This window comes from Leptinotarsa decemlineata, unplaced genomic scaffold (assembly GCF_025532065.1).
Source record: "Leptinotarsa decemlineata unplaced genomic scaffold, Ldec_3_MD MMD2_tig00026328_RagTag_RagTag, whole genome shotgun sequence".
NCBI classification, from domain to species: Eukaryota; Metazoa; Arthropoda; class Insecta; order Coleoptera; family Chrysomelidae; genus Leptinotarsa; species Leptinotarsa decemlineata.
Genome location: NW_027412688.1, coordinates 3,753,207 through 3,771,931, shown reverse-complemented (window position 1 = coordinate 3,771,931; position 18,725 = coordinate 3,753,207). Strand labels below are relative to the sequence as shown.

The following is an 18,725-nucleotide window of genomic DNA, read 5'->3' as shown; positions in this document are numbered from 1 at the left end:
ATGGAAGTAACAATATTGTCAACATATCTTTTGAAAAAAGGTAATGAAAATGACAACTTCTTAATGCATATATCAGCCATGACCAAGGCTGCACAAATGAGTGACATACAATTACTCATTCCCAACCCAAAAATTTGTTTGTAAAAAGATCCATTATAACAAAAATAATTGGAATCTATACAGAATTCAAAAACTTCCATGAAAACATCTAAGGGTAAAGTGGTAAAGTTTGAAATGATTCACATTTTCTTCTAATTATACTAATCAATTATCCGTTCACATGATTATTGGGAAGTCGATTTTTGTTCCTGGTATCAACTATAATATTCGATTTTTTTTATCAGGCAACATTGACTGCTAGGGTCGTTAGCTGCCTTTTTTCAGCTGGAAACGTTGATCCTCAGTTATATTTTTTGGTAGAGGTTACTTTGTTATATAAAATTAAAGTTATTTTTGATTTGGGCCACATCATTCAGTAAGCATTCTTGTAACGACTTGGGCATATTCAGTGTCTGTCTAAGTTGTTCGTAAACTTGACATTCGATTAGGATGTGATTGGCCGTTCCCATTCTATTGCAGATCTTGCATTCTTCTGGTCTATCACCCCGTAATAGGTATGATGGAGTGAGATGGGTATGTCCTATTTTCAAGCAGTTTGGGATCACTTCTTCACGTCGTGTCAACTTGCATAGAGTTCGTTTTGTCTACTTTGGGTTTGACAGCTTTGAGTTCTCCATTATTACTATTCTGATTCTGATTGCCAGTTATGTTTAATCCTGATGTCTACTGTCCTTCGGAGGTTTCGGTTGTAGCTGCTGCTTGACGATCTGCGTTATCAGCTGCCTCATTCCCAGGGATTCCCGCATGTGTCGCTGACCAAATAAAGTATATATTTTTTCCGTTTTCTGTTAACTAGTTGGTCGATACGATTATGTGTTCAACAAAAGGATCTCCTGAAAAAATATTCTCCATAGCCTGGAGGGATGAGTCTGTGCATATTATGATGCTATTTTGTTCCACTGATTCAAAGCTTGCCAGATGGCATATGATTCATCTGTGAATATATTTGAAAATATTGAGAAATATTAATTGAGTTATAACTTTCCACTCCGGATATGATTTTCACTCAAGTTGTTAAAAGACACTCATTATGACAAAATAGATTAGACAAAGCGGTAAATTGAATAATCATTACTGTAAATGAAGAAATATATGGAAAAACAGAAAATTTAATCGACAGTAGCAGTATGAAATAATGATGTACTTCAAATCGTAGTTTCCTTAGTTTTCCAGAAGTCCTGCCTCTTTTACCATACTATGAAAGACACCATTTTCATTCTCCAACAAAACATCTGGCGAATCGAATTCTATCACCATTCCTTCATCTACAACCATGATCTGCAAGAAATATTCAGAATTGTATTTTTTGAATCTCTCAATCCTTGAAGCTAAAGTTATAGAGAAATTGAGTGATTCAATGATTCAATCTGCCGTGCTGATCAACAAAATTCTATCTACATTTTTCATCATTCTGAGCATGGATGATTTCAATGGAAATACATTTTTTGTATACTAACAGTTGAAGTGATATGGGTTTTTCATCTCGAATAATCATCGTGTAAATCATAAATACTCAAATATGTTTAGGATGATTTATCACAAAATGTAGATACAACTTTATTGATTAGCATAGCAAGATTAATCTGTTTGAAGGTGGTTGACAATGTTTCGTGGTGCAGAAGTTCGGACTTCCATTGTCTAATATGATATAAATTGATTTGAAATCCCTGAAAGAATCTGTAAACAAATTAAAAAGATTAGCTGTAAAATAACAATTATATTAAGCAAAAAAACTGAAATTACAATGACAATAAAATACAAGCAACAACCAAAAAATAAAAATAAAAAATTGAACTATTAACACAAGATGAAAATCAAAAAATATAAACAAGAATTGAAAAATAAAAAATTAAAAGAGATCTGACTATTTATAGGTAATTTGAGTGCTTTCACCTATCCCTCCTTCCCTCTCTCCGCTTCATCGGTTTTAGCGGAAACTGACCGTATGGCGGGAGTTGGTCGTGTTTCGCTTGATTAGAGGTTTCCATGTGTTGCGTATCTCTACGCTAGCTTGGCTAAATGCGTAGTTGGAAAACATATATGCGGCTTCTTTGACTTTTCTCCTGAACCAGTCTTCCTCCTTGTGTATGATTTCAGCTTGACCACACTTGATGTTATGTGGAAGAGTCCAAACATTCTCTGCTATTCCCGATTTGCTGGTTTCTCCTCGGTGTGTGTGTTTTTTGTGTTTGGCAATCCGAATTTTCAATGGCCTCTTTCACCGATGTATGCTTCTCCGCACTCGCAGGGTATCCGGTAAATGCAATTCCTGAAATCGCAGTCCACGTTTGATGGCCTGGTTTTCGTGAGGTTGCTACGGATAGTATTCCCAGAATCTGGAGCAGGTTCTGATGTTATACTTGGACCAATCCTTCTTATCCTTACCGACAATCCTCTGATGTAGGGAAGTACAACTATTGGTTTTGGCGGCTTCTCTTTCTTGTGGAAGAGAAGCCGCCTTGCTGTCTTCTAGCTAAAGCCTGTTTCACCATTACCATGGAGTAGCCATTCCGTTGAAGGTCATTTTTAATGATACCCAGTTCCTTCTCGAGACCTTCCTTTGTGTTACAGAGTCCAAGAGCACGGTCTAGTAGAGTCTTAATGATTCCTCTCTTGGTCGATTGATGGTGGTTGGATACCGTCCTGTGTGAGTGGGTTTTCGATATACAGATGTTTCCCATTTAGTGTCGGTTCTCTTCACCAATACGTCTAAGAATGGCAATTCGTTGTAGACTTCCTTCTGCATTATGAAAGTGCTGGAAGGACTTATGTTGTTGATGTGCTTCAGGAAGGTGTCTAGTACTTCATCCCCATGGTATCAATTCATATCATATTAGACAAAGGAAGTCCGAAATAATGAGATGCATGAATGATCTGTTTACGTAAATATATAGTTTCTGGATACATGACGAACGTAAATAATCCATTTTTTTTAGGCAATATACAATATTTACTTGAGAAGGTATTATTTTCAGTACTTTTTCATGAGCAAAAACAACAGTGTTGCATCATTCGTCAACGAGGGGCTATTCTATGCTGCAGTCTTTTTGCAGACCTCAAAAGTATCACGAGGCTCCTTTGTATTACGACCAATCGGACAGTTTTCATTGATACCAGTGTGGAAGAGCATTTCAGAATATAATTATCGAAACTGAAAATACCTGCCAACCTATCAGTTTGTGGATGTGGATGTGGATGAATGACACTGAGTATATCAGCTGTCTCTACGGAATATTCGAAATACTGGGCGCCCTCTCGTCGTAGCATCGCCTTGTCACGATAATGCGGGTCTCTGCCATGATTGACCTTCTTTCTCTAGCTACTCGTGGGACTTTTACGGACAGAGTAAACATAAAAATTCTTTCCGACGCTGAGTTTACAGAGGTGATGGATGTCGAGCTTATGGCTGCAAATGACCTCCCTGTAAATTTAGATCAGGAGCGAGTCTACAGAGGAGGTAGATGTCGAGCTTACGACTACAACTGACCTCCCTGTAAATTTAGATCAATTCAATAACTGAACCTGAAAGAAAGGTTTGGTGGTGCAGCCAGGAAACGACTGAGTTGTCTCCTCGAGAGCGAAGTACTTCATAAAACAGCCTTGCACCAAATTCTTGAGCGACGTACGCAAAATCTGTCTCAGGTGGAGAAACAAACCCCCCATGAGCAGGTTACCAAACGTTTGTGCTCAAGTGATGATTCACCAAAACCAGATGCGAAAAAGCCCTACACGGTTGAATATAAGGCATCGTCAGGTCTAGTTGACGTGCAAAAACCCTCATATGGGAAGGTTGTCGTGGGTATCAAGGTAGGAGTCTTGCACCTTGACTATCCGACTACTTCATTAACGATGAAACAACTAAGCATATACTTTGTTTCTGCCCCGCTGGGGACCGAATAAAGTCTTTAGAGTCCGGCAGAACCGTACTCTCACCATCTGACCTGAAAGACCACTCACCATACAAACTCATCGGCTTCGTTAAGAAGCTGGGTTCATTTGGTCCAGTGTGAATAGGTGTGAACCACAATGAACCCTTGCCAGTTGTGGTGAAGGTTCGAATAAACCCACTCACTTTGGACCTAACCTAACCTATCAGTTTGTATCGTAACACATACTCACCCGATCTGAATCCATTACAGTATTCAACCTGTGGGCAATACTCAAAATGGTGCAGTCAGCAAATTCTCTCCTGATCGCGGCTTGAACATTTCGACACGTCTCTGAATCCACACTGGCAGTCGCTTCATCTAAAACGATGATTTTATTTTTCCTGATCAGGGCTCTCGCTAGACATATGAGCTGCTTTTGACCAAAACTGTAGTTGAGACCGTTCTCTGTGATTCTCTCACCCAAATTTTTGACGAAGTGAGTGGCACCCACTGCGTTCAGAGCTTTCCAGATGGACTCGTCGGAATGTTCTTCAGCAGGATCTATGTTTGAACGCAGGACACCTGAAAATATTGGAAAAAACTTCAAGAACAGAGAGATTACAAGCTAATAGAGCACAGCAAATATGCCAGATATCAGAAACTGGGAATATGTACCAAAAGAATATAATAAATTGAAGATATTCTCTTTTACTTGGTTTAGAAGATACCGAAGGGTATATCAAAGAATGTAAACTTTTCCGAATCAAGACAATCGAAAAACTCTTCCAACACTCTTGTTAATAAATTAATATAACGGAGTCCGTTCAAAGAACCATAGAAAAATAGACCAATAAAATTCTGCCTCTAAATAGACCACACCAAACATCAATACTAAATCGTCTTTGCCGATTGTGGGGATGGACTAGAAATAGATTATGTCCACTGCTTGTAAATGTGAAAACATAATGAGATCTAATATCAATCAAAATGGATATATTTCATTACTCACCTGAGAATAAAATTGGATCCTGTGGTATTATAGAAATGTTTGACCTCAAGAACTCCAAAGACAGTGTTTTGATATCCACACCATCTACAACAATACTGCCCTCTGTCTGATACAGTCTGAACAAACTTGAAATAATCGAAGACTTTCCCGCCCCCGTTCTACCAACAATGCCAATTCTCTCTTTGGGCTGGACAACGAAACTCATAGACTTCAAGACATGTTGATTCGTTAGGCTGTAGGTGAGTGACAGGTCCCGATACTCAATTGAACCTTCCCTCGGCCAGTTTTCTTTAATATTTCCACCATCTAAAGATTCCCTTGCTATGTCTGTGTATTCAAGAATTCTCTCTGTGGCTGTCATATTGTTTTCAAGATCAGCGTATTTTCTCAGTGACCACTGAATAAGTGATGCCATTCCAAATGCTAGGTTAATCGCCATTCCAACATCTCCGGCCTTTGTACCTGTAGAAGTCGAAATATAAGAATCACCATATTCATGAATTCAAACACACCATCAGTTGCAAAGAGGTAATTATTTTTTTTTAAATTAGGTGGATAATTTGATCAAACGTCACACATTAACGCTCTCAATTTCGTAATTGAACATTTTTGGAATTGGTTGTCAATCGTGTAGACCAGATAATTGTGGCAACAAAATTCTGGCAGAGGTGAAAGAAATGCTGAGATACTTCGATTTTTCTCTTTGCATGACTATTGACTGGCCTATCTACTGTTCTGAAAGAGTTATGAAATACCATTCACAACCTCATTTGAATGTTTGAAAAGGGGCCCGTTGGGAGAAAAGTCAATACACTGAAACAGCTGCAAACTTAGAATAAATTGATGCAGATAACTTCAGAATCAGACAGTTAGGGATACACTGTTTGCCAATTTCAATTCTAGAACCTCCTGGTCGCTAAATAAAGCTGTTGATCAAAACTTCACATGGTTCAATTGCAACAACAGAAATAGAAAAAGAAAATCTACTAGCTGAACAATTTGTAACCGCCCCACAATCGATTTTGTAGAAAAGGGTCGGTCGGTAGCCAAGGGTGCTTTGTGGGTGCTTTGTCCACTCACTGGAATTGACCGCCGTGTTGGTCGGTGGTGAAAAAACGTTTCCTACAAGTGGCATCTCGATGAACATCTCTCGTATTATTCAACCATCAACGATGGTGTTTCCCAGGAATCCATATTGACTCCAATCCTCTTCTCATTGTTTATCAAGAACGCATTCAGAAAACCAAAAAAATCAATATTTTGTTTTACTGACGACAGCACACTTGTGTCGTCATTCTATTTGGATTCCAGGACATCGGTTGCGGATGCACATCTTTACCGGCAGCAGGGGGTTGCATCTTAATGAGGATCTCGAAGTCATTTCGAGTTGCGGTGAAAGTAACCAAGTTTAGTTCAATGCTACAAAAATCCAGGCATCGGTTTTCTCCAAAAAGATAAATGTCCCAAACTGGATATAATAATGTCAGGACAGACAATTCCGCTTCCGATTGTGGGGGGTTAAAATGGACACCAATATGTCTTGGCACAATCATGTTGCTGAAATTGTGAAGGCTGCTTTCCAAAAGCTTGGAACACTGTTCCGAACCAGAATACTGTACACACCTAGGCAATTTTTGATGCTTTATAAAACTCAGATCAGACCTACTTTGAAGTATTTTTCTCATGTATGGAGTTTCGCAACTAAGCTACTGTAGCTGTACTGTAGCCCTCTAGCTACTGTATTCCATTCAGAAAAGAGCCATCCGCCTGATTCGAAACACGAATATCACTTGCAACTTTGATAGTCTGGAACATCGAAGAAAGGTTGGAGATTTGTCTCTCTTACTTGGGAAGTGTTCAAATTACTTGGCATACTTTATTTCACCAAGAGCGGTACATATCACAATTACGCGACAAAGTGTGACTGCTCATCGTTTTGAGGTTCAACTCAATACACCTCAAACTTCACTATTCATGGAATCTTCCACTTGGAGAACCGCGTTTTTGTTGATGTATCCTCCTGAGAATGTTTTTCTAAATGGATTCAATCTCCAGCGATTCAAATCAAATGTGAATCGCTACTTTCCTCAGGCACCGCTCTCAAAGCGCCTCAGTGACTTTTCTAGGGTGCTTGTGTTTTGTCCTTGAAACATACTGAGTCGTCAAAGAAAAGTTTCTGACACACGTTACGTCATTTTGCAGGTCACAGAGCTTCTGCTTGGACCATCAACTCCAGAGAGACCTTTGGTCATATATCAAAGTGGTAAGAAACTCTTCACCAGTACGATTTCAAGATAGTACACCTTAGTGGTCAAACGCATAACAACGTGAACCCAGAAGACCAAGTTTCTACTAGTCATGCAAACGTTGCCAAATTCTGTTAAGGAAGGAAGTCACTCAATATAATTCACGTCAGATGGAAGATAGTGATTCAAAGCAGGTTGGAACGTGTCTTACCAAATGCATTGGACCTGTTGGCAACAAGTCTCCGAATATAGTGCAACTGCCAAGACTTATTGGACTCATTAGAATTCTACAGTATTAAGTAATGCCCAGTTTTAGATAAAGAGTGAAATTGAACTGGAATAACTGAAGGATCAACTATCGTCATGATGATTCAAAGGAAGGTATAAACATTATCACTTGTTTTTTTTTTCGTAGAGGTATTAGGTACCTATTAATAAAGCAACGTTTCTGTGCAAGAACAAGAGAACAACTTAGCTTTTGTTATTGAATCTTCTGAATCTGTTTGAGCACGTGGAGCATCATCAGGTTCAGATTTCATGCATCTAACATTCCCTCTATAAGGAAATTTTCTGCTGCGAAACGCCATTCGCTGTAATTTCCGCGTCCTTTCAAGTTTGGTACACTAATGAGATAGTTCGAACTGGACGCCATTACTGATGCCAGACGACACACCAATGCCTAATGCCTATGCACCAATAGCTATTTTGTGATGTATTCGTTTGGTTTGGGTGCTCAAAAATGTACACACAAAACTTCAGAACGAAATATTGAAAATTTACTTTCATTTCGCTCGAAACGTGCTTTACGGCACAAGTAGTTATTTCCCGGCCGGCGTCTGACAGATTCTTCTGTGGAGAGAGATTATGGAAAGTTCTAAAATTCCATTACAGAATATTTATTTCTTGATACTGATGTATCTCTCCTCGATTCAGTCATCAGACTTATTTTAATTTATTACAGTGAACTATTCGCTAAACTATACGCTGAACTTGTTTTTTTTTTCAGTTTTAGTATGGAGGCATTTGACTTTGTTCGTTCCTCTTTCACTAATAGAAAGCAATGTGTTGTGATAAAGGGTAGTCAGTCTGATTATATGAGTGACGTCATGGTGCACAGCAAGGTTCAATTCTCGCCCCGCTACTCTTCTTCATCTACACATCTGACTTCTCCAATGTTCTGAAAAACGTCTGTTACAATTCAAAACTTACCTGTGCTGAAAAAAGCAAATTTGATTATCACAAAAATCGGGAATATGGAGCTGATCAACGATGCATATAGACCTAACGCTCTCATCATTGAATTCATCGAATAATTAGCCGATGTGAAATGATCCTGATGTTTATCAAATTCTTCCGTCAGGATTGACTGGTTTCCGAAAGCTCGTACTGTAGTGATACCATCAAGCGTGGCATTTAGGTGACCAATCATGGGACTCCTTGCTGAAAGAGATATACATTTAAAAAACCGTACACAGAATGAACCATGGCTGGATATGTTGTTCATACTGTTTTCAACTAAAAAACTGTTGTATAGATTTCCATTGATTTTTTATTTGTTGGATATGTCTTCACTCGAAATATGAGAACAACTATTGGAACATTGGAAAAGTTAGGAAAGAATTGGTAGATTGACCAAATTGATGACATTCTTGTAAGAAAATAAATATTTCGGAATAAACGAAATGAATTTCAAAATATTAGTCTCTTCCAACTACCTACACAGTAGGGTGTGGTAAACGTCTGTCAAAAAACAACAACTACTACAGTGAGTGAACTCATACCTGTTAATTTGAATTTTGAAGCGATTCACCCTATATCACCATCACCATTATCATTGAATTATTATATGTGAGACAATACAAGAGTTTTGATCCACAACATACATTTGTATGTTTGCATAAAATATTCGAGCATGAACTAAAATCGGCCCTTTGCCAAAACGAGTAATTTGAATCCCAAATCTCAGTACCTTGGCTCACATACAATATTAAGAAAATGATATCAAGTAGAAAAAAGACATTTAATGAATATGAAAAGTCTCGCTCCTTGCTAGTCTAGACATATTACAGAGAACTGAAAAATTACATTACGGGTGCGAGAAACTTCGCTATTTCGATTTCTCTGCCAATGCTACGTGTTTAACTGAAGACTATCTGCGTAACCGTAGTCAACGAGTAATTATAGACAAAAATTTATCAAGTGCCTCACTTGTGTCAAAAGGTGTACCACAAGGAATCATTTTCTGGCCACTATTATTCGAAATATATATTTCTGACTTTTATAAATCGATAAATGAAAGTAAGATATATCACTATGCAGATTTGACATTTCTTCAGCAAATATGCTCAAACCTAATGCAAAAAAGTCTGTAGTCTAGCTTTTGGACCCAGAAAAGTGGGAGAACTAGAACTTGTGAATTTGGAAATATGCATCGATAGCAATAAATCAGCATTACTTTGGGAAAATAGGAATCTAGGACTATACTTCGATTCTGATCTGAGATTCACGAGACATGTTAACTATCTGTGCCAAAAAACCTATTCAAAATTCATGTTTGAGACTTTTTTATGCAATTTGAAAATATCACCACATCTCATCGATTATGAAACACTCTGGTTGGTTCAGACTAGATAGCCCCAGAACTCTGCACTTTTCAACTAACACGCATAAGATTCTCATTTCCATTAAACCAGAATATCTCTTTCGAAAGCTGACAACTTTTTCCAGTGTAAGTAGATCAAAGACTCGAAAGTAAATCATTAATTATACCTAGATATCGTTCTGCCATTTTCACCCGCAGCTTTGCATTTAATTCTCCTGAATTATATATATTAAATTACCTAGTGATTGTAGATCGTACTCTCTAATTTAAAAAAAGGTTGAAGATTTACTATAAAAAAGCAGAGATAAACGGAATCCAAATATAACAAGACATGGCATTGTACTTTCTGAAATCACGATATAGAAGTGAGGTATATATTTTCATCTGTTTATGATATACTTATTTTTCTTGGCGTTTCTCCACCTTTTTATTCTGATAGTTTTTTGTTAGTGGTTGAGTTAAAAAACAGATTTTGCTGATACTTCGTCAATTCATGACTCATGGTTATTCTTTTATAGTATTTCCAATACCAATTGGAACAGCACAGAGAAGGAATTCCCGCCTCGACATAGGCGTCGGCATATTATTTTTCAGTGGTAGTTTTTCAGTTACTTATTCTTACAATCATAGCAATTGATCACCCCATGAAAAAGTTATCTCAACTGAATTTTTCCACCATGTGTAATTATGAAAAACTTCGAAATTTAAGGTAGTAAGGTAGTTCTCGTCAAACATATATTTACAAAATAATAGAGGCCAAAAAAATTGCTGGAAAAATCAAAATTCTTCTTGGCTATAATCGGATGAGGTGGAATCATCATCGGGTTGAATAACGATCGGATTTATGGAACTTCACACATAATATTTGTTCTCTTCTTTTATAACGTGGGCCACACAGTTCTTCCACACATCACTATTACCTACTTCATTCACTACTCGCCTTATATTGTCAAGCACTACAGCATTCAAAGTCGGTGACTGATTACATTTCCGCAGGCTTTCTTTCATTGTGGCCCAAACCATTCCAATTGGATTGAACACACAATAGTATGGAGGCAAACGTAAGAGAATATGACCACGTGTTTCACACATCGAATCAATAATATACTCTTTTTTGAAATTACGTTGTTTTATGGTCGCCAGTGATACCTTTTTCGTTGGAATCTTTTCGGGTAATTCCATGTCATGATTTCGCATGAAATCAACAATATCTGCTTTTTTTGTGTTATTGTTTGGTATTTTAGTCAATAACCGAGAATGATACGAAGCGTTATCCATAACAGTAACCGAGTTAGGAGGAATATTTGGGAGAAGCTGCTCACTGAACCAGGTTTCGAATAAAGCCGCAGTCATATCTTCGTGGTAATCAGCTGACCCGACATGCAAAATTATAACACGTTTTCCCCTTGAAGAAGGTGTGTTCGAAGCACAATACTTGGTTTCGTCTACTCAGCCATATTTGATAACATCATTGACGTCAAACCAAGTTTCGTCGAGGTAGAGTATATGTCTGCTGGATTCTCGGTAGCTTTTCATTTCCCTCAAATATTCTTGTCAGAGTTGAACAATGCGTGTCGATTCCATTATGACTATCCGATTGTTCAATTTTTTATATTTGAAACCACAAGACAATAAGACACCGCGTAGAGTTTCTAAAGATTTGTAATTGTAATCGGGATAGTCGAGTAATTTATACCAAATCATTTCCAAGGTTGGTACTTCATTTTTTTGGTATATACCATAAATTGTTCGCCGAATCACATCTTTTGTAGCACCATCAACGTTTGCGAATGTTTTATTCCTTTGTTTTCGTTTCATTGCATGGTCAATGACATCCCCTATTTTGATGACTCGAAGAACTGTTGAACAAGATAGTTTCGTTAACTCGCATATTCTATTCACAATAGCATTCTGTGACGTTTGACAGTTTTCCTTCTTCAAGCATTCATGAATATTTTAAATTACTCGCTGAACTTGAACATGTAAGTCCTCATTTTCAAATTCCGGATCCCTGTCGATTGACACAGATTCCGCACACATAATGTTATCATTTGTTTGTCATGTAATGTTATCATTTGTCAAAAGCTCTCCACAGAGAGCCATATTGATGAAAGTACCCAAAAGCACTAGGATTTTCAGAAAAATCGGTTCAAACGATGAGATTGGAACCTTTGGTGTAAAAGTTGAAAACTTTTTCTAGAGATCAATTACCCTAACACCAAACTAATATTTTTGTACTCGACGCGCGTTTCGCTAACAAGGTTAGCATCTTCAGGAGAAGCAAATTCATACTGAATCTAAAGACAAGGGTTAACTGTTTATATACCCAAAGTTTTTTGGTCCGATGTGGACTTTGTAGGTTAAATGATGATTATCCTAATTGATTGTTCAGTAATTAACTAGTGGAACCACTACCTGCAAATTAATTTGTCCGCTTTTTAATCTATTGTTGACAAATTAATTTGCAGGTAGTGGTTACACTAGTTGATTACCGAAAAATCAATTAGGATAATCATTATTCAACAAACAGTGTCCACATGGGACCAAAAAACTTTAGGTATATAAACAGCTAACCCTTGTCATTAGATTCAGTATTAATTTGCTTCTCCTGAAGATGCTAACGTTGTTAACGAAACGCGTGTCGAGTGCAAAAGTATCAGTTTGGTGTTAGGGTAGTTGATGTCTAGAAAAAAATTTCAAAAATCAGTTTGCAAAACTACTCACTACCTCACCTAACCCCACGGCACTGATAAAGAAATATTGTGAAACGGACAAAAAATCAGTATTCAGCCAGTCCAACTAGCCAAGCCTTTATTCCTCAGCTACATTTGATAGCACGTCTACTAACTATCTGGGCGACTAGGGGCAACAGGCAAGACATGTTTATGACTGTACTTTTATTTTTATTGCCGTTCCAATTGGGAATGAATAGACTTTACTAGTGTGTAAGTTTCTCTTTGTAGATTTGTTTTTGTTCATGAAGTTGATGATTAAAGCCGATTTATTATTATTATTTTCATTAAATCCAAAGATTCATCCAAATTCAGCAAACCCGTACCCCACATCTCAAAGTAAACGATGAACAGACGGACCACCCAGAAGCTTTCTACCTCATATTCATGGAGTTACCGACAAAGTGAGCGAATTTCTGAAGAGGCACGACATAAGAACAGTACTCTAACAATCAAATTTTCACCTTTCTACGAATACCATGTTCCACTTGCTCCACCACACCATCTCACTGTTTAGGATGGGCTCATATTGAATTGCAATTGTGAAGAATATAAGTTTGTATGTAAAATTAACTCACTTGAAGAATCTAATCTCTTGATGCTTCTTCCTGCCTTCAGATAATACCACTGGAATATGCTCAACACAACCAGAAGGAATCCTGCTGGTAGCAGAAAAATCCTACTAACACTTGCTGTCATTACAACTACTGCAATCATCTGAAGAGTACTCTACAAAAACAGACGAGAACAATATTTTGAGTTTTTACAATAAATACAGAAAGCATGTAGAGGGAACAATTACTATATGGAGGGAGGGGCACCCCATGCGACACGGTCCCTGTGAACCAAACTATAATTTTTTTCGGGAATTTCTTCACTTCATTATATGTATACTAGTTGTTGCCCGCGGCTTCGCCCGTGTAGAATTTAGTAGTTGTAGTACTATGTTGCTGTTCCAATGTTTTGACAGAATCAGAATCGAAGAACATAGGCGTGCGCAGCGTTATAGAACAATGCTTAAAAAATATTGTTCTACAGCGCCATCTAGTGGTGAGTTACAGAGAAATTGGTAGCTTAAAAACCTTCTTTATGAAAAATTCCTTATACATGTCAAGTTTCATCACGATCAGTTGAGCGATGTAGGAGTTTATCACTTACCAACCAACCAACCAACCAACAAACATCTATTTTTATATATTGGATTGTATATTGATGAGGGCTGCAAAGGGAATCATTTTGAAGTCTACAGGGTGGCTAAAAATAGGTGGGACATACACAAGTTGTTTTTTATGGAACATCCTGTATTTCGTTACACGTTTGAATAGGCCAGGAAAAAATAATATGATTTCATGGGCTTCTGGAGAATGTGTCGCTGAATATCGACAACGGTTCTGGTTACAATTGGATGGAGCTCCGGCACATTTCAAATTCAGTGTCAGTCAGTTTTTGAATATGTGCTTTCCGAATAAATTGATTGGTAGGGGAGGACCACAAAATTGGCCAGCGAGATCACCAGATTTGACTCGCCTCGATTTTTTCCTATGAAGAGCGACGTTGCTTTTTGGGGTCAAATGTTGAATAGTCTTTCTTAGAGAGAGTGAATCTTTATATTCAACAGGATGGTCGTCATTTTGAGCACCTACTTTGAATTAAATACATTTGTATTTCATATCTTGTTATTGTTCCAGTTGAATAATGGGAAAAAATTGTATATTTTGTTTTATGAACTACTGTTAGAATATTCTTGTAAATGATAACTTTATTTTTGTGAACAGTAGATATTTTCAATGAAGTGAAGTATAACAACTCTCAATGAGAATCCCGTGAGCAAATCAAATGAATGCCAATATTTGAAAAACTATTAAGGTTACGTATAGAGAACCCCAAAATTGAATGAGAGATTATTGAATTTTATATTTTTAAACAATACAGTGTTTTCTATTCGAAATAACAAAGTTATCTTTGTCCGAAACTATAAAAAAGTGAGAATGATCTCTGAACTTTCTGTATAATATTGAAAAATGAGTTCAATCAGATTCAATAACCCAAAACCTCTTCTATCCTTGGTGATAATTCGAAGGGATGATTAATATACATCTAGATATCAATTAGTTTCCAATTTTCATAAAAAATCAATAGCTCAAAGACGTTTATAGTTAGGTACATAGTACCTCATATGAGATCATATTATTTTTTCCTGATCTATACAAAAGTGTAACAAAATACAGGGTGTTGAGCTACCCAGACAAATTCCATAATATTGAATGTATATTTGTCGCCTTGATTGTATGCATATGTCAGCAACCGATTCAAAAATCATTTTCATTATAATATATTGTATTCCATTCATAAAAAAAGTTATATATTCAGTGAATTTTCACCCCTTCATGAAAAACATATCATGCAGGTTAGTTTTTATGTCATTTTCCATTATTTGGAAACTGATTTGGAATAAATTTCAAATGACAATATAAAAGTAAATGCGTTAATTATCAAAAATAGCAAAACAAATATTTATTTTCTAGATTGATGAAATTTGGTTTACGGTCATAAAATTTTCTAACACACAACTTTTCTGACTTTCTTCGAAATTCTGTGAAGAAATAACATTTGTTTTCGAAAAACATGTCAGTTTTGACAGATACTAACAGTAAGAGTGTTATTTTTTTGTCAAAATTCAATCACGAACCAATGCCTAAGTTCAATTTCACGTGAATCTATTTTTTGGAAAAAATCCCATATTATGGTGCCAACTTTAATGATGACACTTTACATATGTTATTGATGATATGAATAATGATGTTATCGTGAAGAGTTTTTTTATATCGTCCTACTGAGATAAACTTCCTCAATTTTTTTGAAATACATTGAAAAAAATGGTAATTTATAATTCAAAAGCCTTTTCGAACCAAGTGAAACCAAAACCAAAAAAAATCTCAACACAATTGACATGATAAAACACTCTAAGCAATGTGTCATAATGTCAAAGAATTACTAAATAAAATGAAGAAAATTTATTGCTAGCTGACTCGTACTTCGAAAGTTGACAAGCTTCGAAAAGTAGAAAAATTTCAGTTCTGTAATTTTTTTACTATAAGTGTATTTTGTTATGGAATAAAAAAAATGTATTTCAAATTTAAAGGCTGTAATGTAGCTGTGAAATGGCATATTTTGAAAGTTTTGGGTGGGGTCTGATTACTTCCCCTCTCCATCACATCACCTCGAAAAAGCTTACCCTCAATACTTCATAAATCGTCATTGGTATCACTTCATCAACTGTGCTCAGATCTTTGGAGAATCTGTTGATTATATTTCCGATATAATGGCCGTCAAAAAATGTCATAAACGAATTCAACACCGAATTGTTCAACGATTTGTGTAAGTTCTTCGACGCCCTCAGAGAGAAGAAAAAAGTCATGTACGTTCTGGAGAAAACGAGGACAAGAGCTACCACTTGGATAATGGAGAATAATCTCAGATAGTTATTGCGTGTTTCCAACGTTTCAGAATATTCTGAGGAATCCGTCAAATTGGCTTTGATGAAGCGTGTCACACTTGGTTCCATATTTACCCTGAAAAAAAAACGTTAAGCACAAATGGTATAAATTTGCTTATTGAATTTTAGCTTAGTGATTTTTTTACCGGACATTTTTTTCAGCATGGGAAGCAACTTCTGAAAAGTCGACGTCAAATTGGTTGAATTAATTAGCAATACAACAAAATTTCTAAACTTTCTGTATAATAAATCATCTTTTCTTAAAAATTTCGCTCTGATAACCAATAATTTTGAAGAGCTTTCATGTGTTCTAAAAACTTACAGCTTCAGGCCAGAATGTACTGAACTCTCCACAAAATTTGCAATTCTTAGTTGGATGGGTTGATCTATTGAAAACACTTTTGCAACATCAGAAAAAAATTACGGTCTCTCGCTAACCAAGTGAGCGTCCTTAGGAGATCATTGTGACAAAATTTCACTATTATGTTAGTGTTTTCATAAGTTAGTGACCTAACTAATATCTGTTAGTAGTACCTACTTAACTACTACAGGTTAGTATTATTAGTTATTGTTCCTATGTTAAACTGCTTCTAATTTTTCATGTATGTTAGTGATTATCCCCTACATTTTTTCTCTAATATTCATTTGTTCTTCATTTGTGATAACGTTTAGGATCAAATAAAGAAATAGGACCTTTGTCGCTATTCAAAGAACTCATTCCAAACTTCCACACATAATCAAGTTTGCGGAATACGAACCAGCCCAATAAATCGTCATCATTGTCGGAAACCACTCAGAAGACCATCTTAAGAACAGAAGCCGTCCCGCCAAGGCTCTACGGTCTTCCTAAGATACACAAAAAAAGAGTTCCGTTGAGACCCATAATAATTGCACCGGGTTTGCCTACGTATTACATGTCAAAACACCTTGCATCACTCCTCCAGCCTCATGTTGGAAGAACAACCTCGTACGTCAAGGATTCAACAGACTTCGTGGGAAAAATCAAGAATATAACCTTGGAGCCGAGTGATATTCTGGTCAGTTTTGACGTTGTGTCCTTGTTCACCAATGTTCCGCGCTGTTAGATTCTTCGAGAGAGATAGCCAACCTGTTTCCTAGTGATATTGTCGGACTCTTCAAGGCTTGCCTCACGGGAAGTTACTTTTAATGAAGGGTAGATTTATATGAGCAATTAGACGACGTAGAGATGGAACGTTCACTCAGCCCAGTGATAGCCAACTTTATCATGGAGAAATTTGAGAAGGCAATCGATGCTTTCGAGTTCAACCAGCCATTTGGCTGCGATATGTGGATGACACCTCCATTATCTGGAGACATAGAAAGGACAGACTAAAGCTATTTATAGACCACTTAAATGTTCAACACCCTAGCATCAAGTTCACCATGGAGACTGGACAGGAACAACGAGTAGCTTTTCTAGATGTACTTGTGGAAAGGCGGAGCACAAGACTGACATATAAAGTGTACCGAAAACCGACACACACGGACAGATATCAGCATGTACTTTCAAACCACCATTCAAGTCAAAAGCGGGGAATTATCAACACAGTGCCCGTAGAATATGTGAACCAGAACACCTACAAGAATAATTGGAGCATCTTCAGGTGGCTTTAAGATTGAATGGATACAGTGTAACCGAGATTAACAAGGCTATGGAACTGAAGACTCCTACAAGTCAAAATATGGAGGAAACTCAAACGGTTGCACGTGCATTTCTACCGTACATCCCTAGGGTTATAGACAGAATCGGAAAAATATTAAGGAAACATACCATAAAAACAGTGTTCAAGCCCACCAGGAAAGTACAACAAAGCCTGATATCTGCAAAAGATAAAAGAGATCCACTATCAGCGAAAGGGGTATATCATGACCTGCGGAAAAGTTTATATCGGTACTACCAAAAGATCCATGGGCACAAGGCTGAATGAACATTGGAGAAACTGTAGTTGAGGTCAAATAGAGAAATCAGCAGTAGAAGAACACGCGTTAAGTGAAGGAGATCATACGATACTGTTTGAAGATGTGAAATTACTTGCACCCGATCATGGATACCACAGTCGGCTTGTACGGGAAGCCATAGATATCCACAAATATACGGAAAACTACAACAGAAAAGAGAAGGCAATAACGCTCAACCGGATTTGGAATCCCATACTAAAAGATGATAAGGTGCAATGCAACGTCATCAACAGGTAATAACACTGCGGCCAATAGCAACGCATCAACAAGAAAGGCGGGCTACCTGAGTGAACATAAATACAACTTACGAACTAGAAATCACTAGTCATCGGTGAACCATCAAGATGAATGAATCTCTGAAGAAGCCAGCCACTCGTGCTGCCAAAAAGTCAGGATATAGTTCCAAACCACGACGGCCTTCAAACCCGAGTGAAGATTGTCACAATGAAAATCTCGGCTGCGAAAGCCTTAACCTATTTATCATTCCAAACTTTTAGATTTCCAAGCTCACGAAGGCATCTAGAAATCTGTTGTCGTGAACCATTCTCAAAAATTTCAAACCTTTCTCACTCATTCTGAGGTCGTTCTCAATGGCGACACTAGATTTCTCTAGTCTACGAAAGCGAATATGTGAAACATGTTCTTTGTAGCGAGCTAATATAGCCCGTTTG

At 37.1% G+C, this 18,725-nt stretch overlaps 1 protein-coding gene across 1 annotated transcript in view; it reads right to left on the bottom strand.

Moving 5' to 3' along the window:
- Nucleotides 1-1,213: 1,213 nt before the first annotated feature.
- LOC111503433 (probable multidrug resistance-associated protein lethal(2)03659) overlaps nucleotides 1,214-18,725 on the bottom strand; it is a 39,080-nt gene continuing 21,568 nt past the window's right edge. The window contains exons 6-11 of the mRNA XM_023157722.2: nucleotides 15,814-16,150; nucleotides 13,157-13,307; nucleotides 8,454-8,684; nucleotides 4,999-5,460; nucleotides 4,240-4,571; nucleotides 1,214-1,398 (exon numbers count right to left, since the gene is read on the bottom strand). Coding sequence (XP_023013490.2) covers nucleotides 1,282-1,398; nucleotides 4,240-4,571; nucleotides 4,999-5,460; nucleotides 8,454-8,684; nucleotides 13,157-13,307; nucleotides 15,814-16,150 — 1,630 coding nt within the window. The 3' untranslated portion in view covers nucleotides 1,214-1,281. The remainder of the gene's footprint in view (nucleotides 1,399-4,239; nucleotides 4,572-4,998; nucleotides 5,461-8,453; nucleotides 8,685-13,156; nucleotides 13,308-15,813; nucleotides 16,151-18,725) is intronic.